Source organism: Asparagus officinalis, unplaced genomic scaffold (assembly GCF_001876935.1).
Source record: "Asparagus officinalis unplaced genomic scaffold, Aspof.V1 AsparagusV1_Un3369, whole genome shotgun sequence".
Classification (NCBI taxonomy): domain Eukaryota; kingdom Viridiplantae; phylum Streptophyta; class Magnoliopsida; order Asparagales; family Asparagaceae; genus Asparagus; species Asparagus officinalis.
Window position 1 is genome coordinate 1 of NW_017975628.1, and position 2371 is coordinate 2371.

The 2371-nt window shown below is 38.3% G+C and overlaps 1 protein-coding gene across 1 annotated transcript; it reads left to right on the forward strand.

The window, feature by feature from the left end:
* Positions 1-15: 15 nt before the first annotated feature.
* Positions 16-1890, forward strand: LOC109828673 (polygalacturonase-like). The gene is made up of 2 exons (XM_020395618.1): positions 16-907; positions 1491-1890. Exons 1-2 carry the CDS (start codon positions 326-328, stop codon positions 1716-1718), a joined length of 810 nt encoding a protein of 269 aa, XP_020251207.1. The 5' UTR covers positions 16-325; the 3' UTR covers positions 1719-1890.
* Positions 1891-2371: the final 481 nt, after the last annotated feature.

Consider the following 2371-nt stretch of genomic DNA (forward strand, 5'->3'; position numbering starts at 1 on the left):
TCACCAAATGAACATTAACACTTGGATCAATGCATTGATCCCCAAGCATCCTTATAATAATAAACAAAGTTATTATTCTTGTGGCACGTTGTTAATTCTGGGGGTTAATACTGATCAGCCTATATATCTCATTATTTTTGAACTACATTAGACAAAAGTGTGAGATCCATCCTCTTGGGTTGCTATCAAAATTGGATGATCGAGTCGCTAAGGACCCCCACACTCTCATTTCTGATAGTATAAAAGTAGTTTGAGCTAATCTGTGGTCTAGCTCACCAGTATATATATAACTAACTTTTTTATTAATTAATTAAGCATTTGCTTGATGCGCTTTGTTCAACTGAACAAATTAAATCGTTTACTGTTTCAACAGACAATGTCGCTAAGCTTCGTCACAAACTCAGCCATAACCGGCATCACCTCCCTCAACAGCAAGTTCTTCCACGTGAACATGTTCGGCTGCAGCAACATCGACATCCACTCCATCACGATAACCGCCCCCGGCGACAGCCCCAACACCGATGGGATCCACATGGGCGCCTCCTCTAACATCATCATCACCAACTCCACCATCGGCACCGGAGATGACTGCGTCTCCGTCGGGTCGGGCACAACCAACGTGACCGTATCTGGAGTCACGTGCGGGCCCGGCCACGGCATCAGCGTCGGCAGTTTGGGCAAGGATGAGGATAAGGGGGATGTCGTGGGGTTCAATGTGAGGAACTCTAAGCTGAGTGGGACTGCAAACGGGATCAGGATCAAGACTTGGCAGGGCAAGAAGGATGCTAAGAATGTTGAACCCATGATGGTTTCGGGTTTCACGTTCGATGATGTTGTGATGGAGAATGTGATGAATCCGATTATTATCGATCAGGAGTATTGTCCATATGCTTCTTGTGTGGAATCGGTACGTTCGTAATCAAGATTATGTATATATGGAGCAAATAATTAGAAGCACTACATTTGTATGTTTTGCATATATATAGGGTAAATTTCACACTTTGAATGTTTTGCATGAAACCCCTGATCGAGCTTAATTTATAAAGTACAATAAAACCAAATTGAACTTGTTTCCTAGATATATGATGACTGACAGCAGTTAGTGTAAAATGTCACGCGTTTCACAGCTGACGTGTTTTCAATAGTTTTATATGTACATGCTTAATACCTACTATATTATCCTTTTTAGGTTTATGATAGACGCATGGAGAGTAATCATGATGTTTTAGACTTTTATCTGTCAAGTTAATGTCATTAATTTATGATAATTTTCAACAATTCAGATCAATGGTTTCCTCTGAACTATAAAGTTTATGAATTTTGTTAAAACCACCTAAAAGGTTCATGGGTTTTGTGAAGCTTTTCCTTGTATTAATTTCTATAAATGATTTCAAGTGTGTGCTAATTGCAGGCACACCTCATTGATAAGTGCTACATCTCCATAATTTAGATGATCAACTGGATTTAATGCTTTGCTAATTTTATCGCAGGAGCCATCTAGAGTTCAGATTAAGGATATTAAGTTCAACAACATAAGAGGAACATCATCCTCTGCAGAGGTAATCAAGTTGAGGTGCAGCAAGACTCATCCATGTGAAGGATTGGAGCTCAAGAACATCCAACTTCAGTATATTGGCAATGACAAAGCATTGAAGGAGACCGCTACTTGTGAGAATGTTAAAGTGGTCTCAAGCAATGTCAAGCCTGTCTCTTGCTAAATAAATAACTCCATGTTCAAGTATGAAGGATGCCTAAGTTTAAGGAGTCCTTAATTATTTACTATTGTGATTATGTTTGATGTCTGACTTTGTAACAAATTATTGTAAATTTATTTGATTTAATAAAAAAAAGTACAATGAAATAATTCTTCACATGAAGGTTTAAATATTAGACTTAATCTTCTGTGCTTAATTGGCCTTGTGTCTTCACTAAAAGTTTGGTATTCGATGGCTGATCATTTTAATAGAGTTGGTGTTGTACGTAGCGGAATCAAAGAAACACAGCCAAACTGAGATAAAATTACAACCAATAGGTAAAACAAGAACCAAACAATGCAAGACATAAATTTTACGTGGTTTGATAATGTGTCTACGCCCACGGGGCAAGGAGGAGATGGATTTTACTATTAGAGAGAGTACAAATGGAGATTACAAATTCACTCAAAACTCACAAATTAATCTCTCAAACAAAGCTCTCAAATCTCCCACCAAAACTCTCAATCACTCGACTCAAAAGTCTCTCTTTTTGTTTTAAGAAAACCCTAAAAAACATGTTTTAATATATATCAAAACACAAAATAAATCAGAACAGGAAACGAAGCCAGGCCCAAACCCGACTGGCAGTCGACTGCCGAAACCATCACAGTTGACCG

Bases quoted from the DNA above. Each gene is read 5' to 3' on its own strand.
- LOC109828673 (XM_020395618.1), top strand. From the start codon at position 326: ATGCGCTTTGTTCAACTGAACAAATTAAATCGTTTACTGTTTCAACAG. The intron at 908-1,490 runs GTACGTTCGTAA...ATTTTATCGCAG, and splicing joins ATGCTTCTTGTGTGGAATCG to GAGCCATCTAGAGTTCAGAT.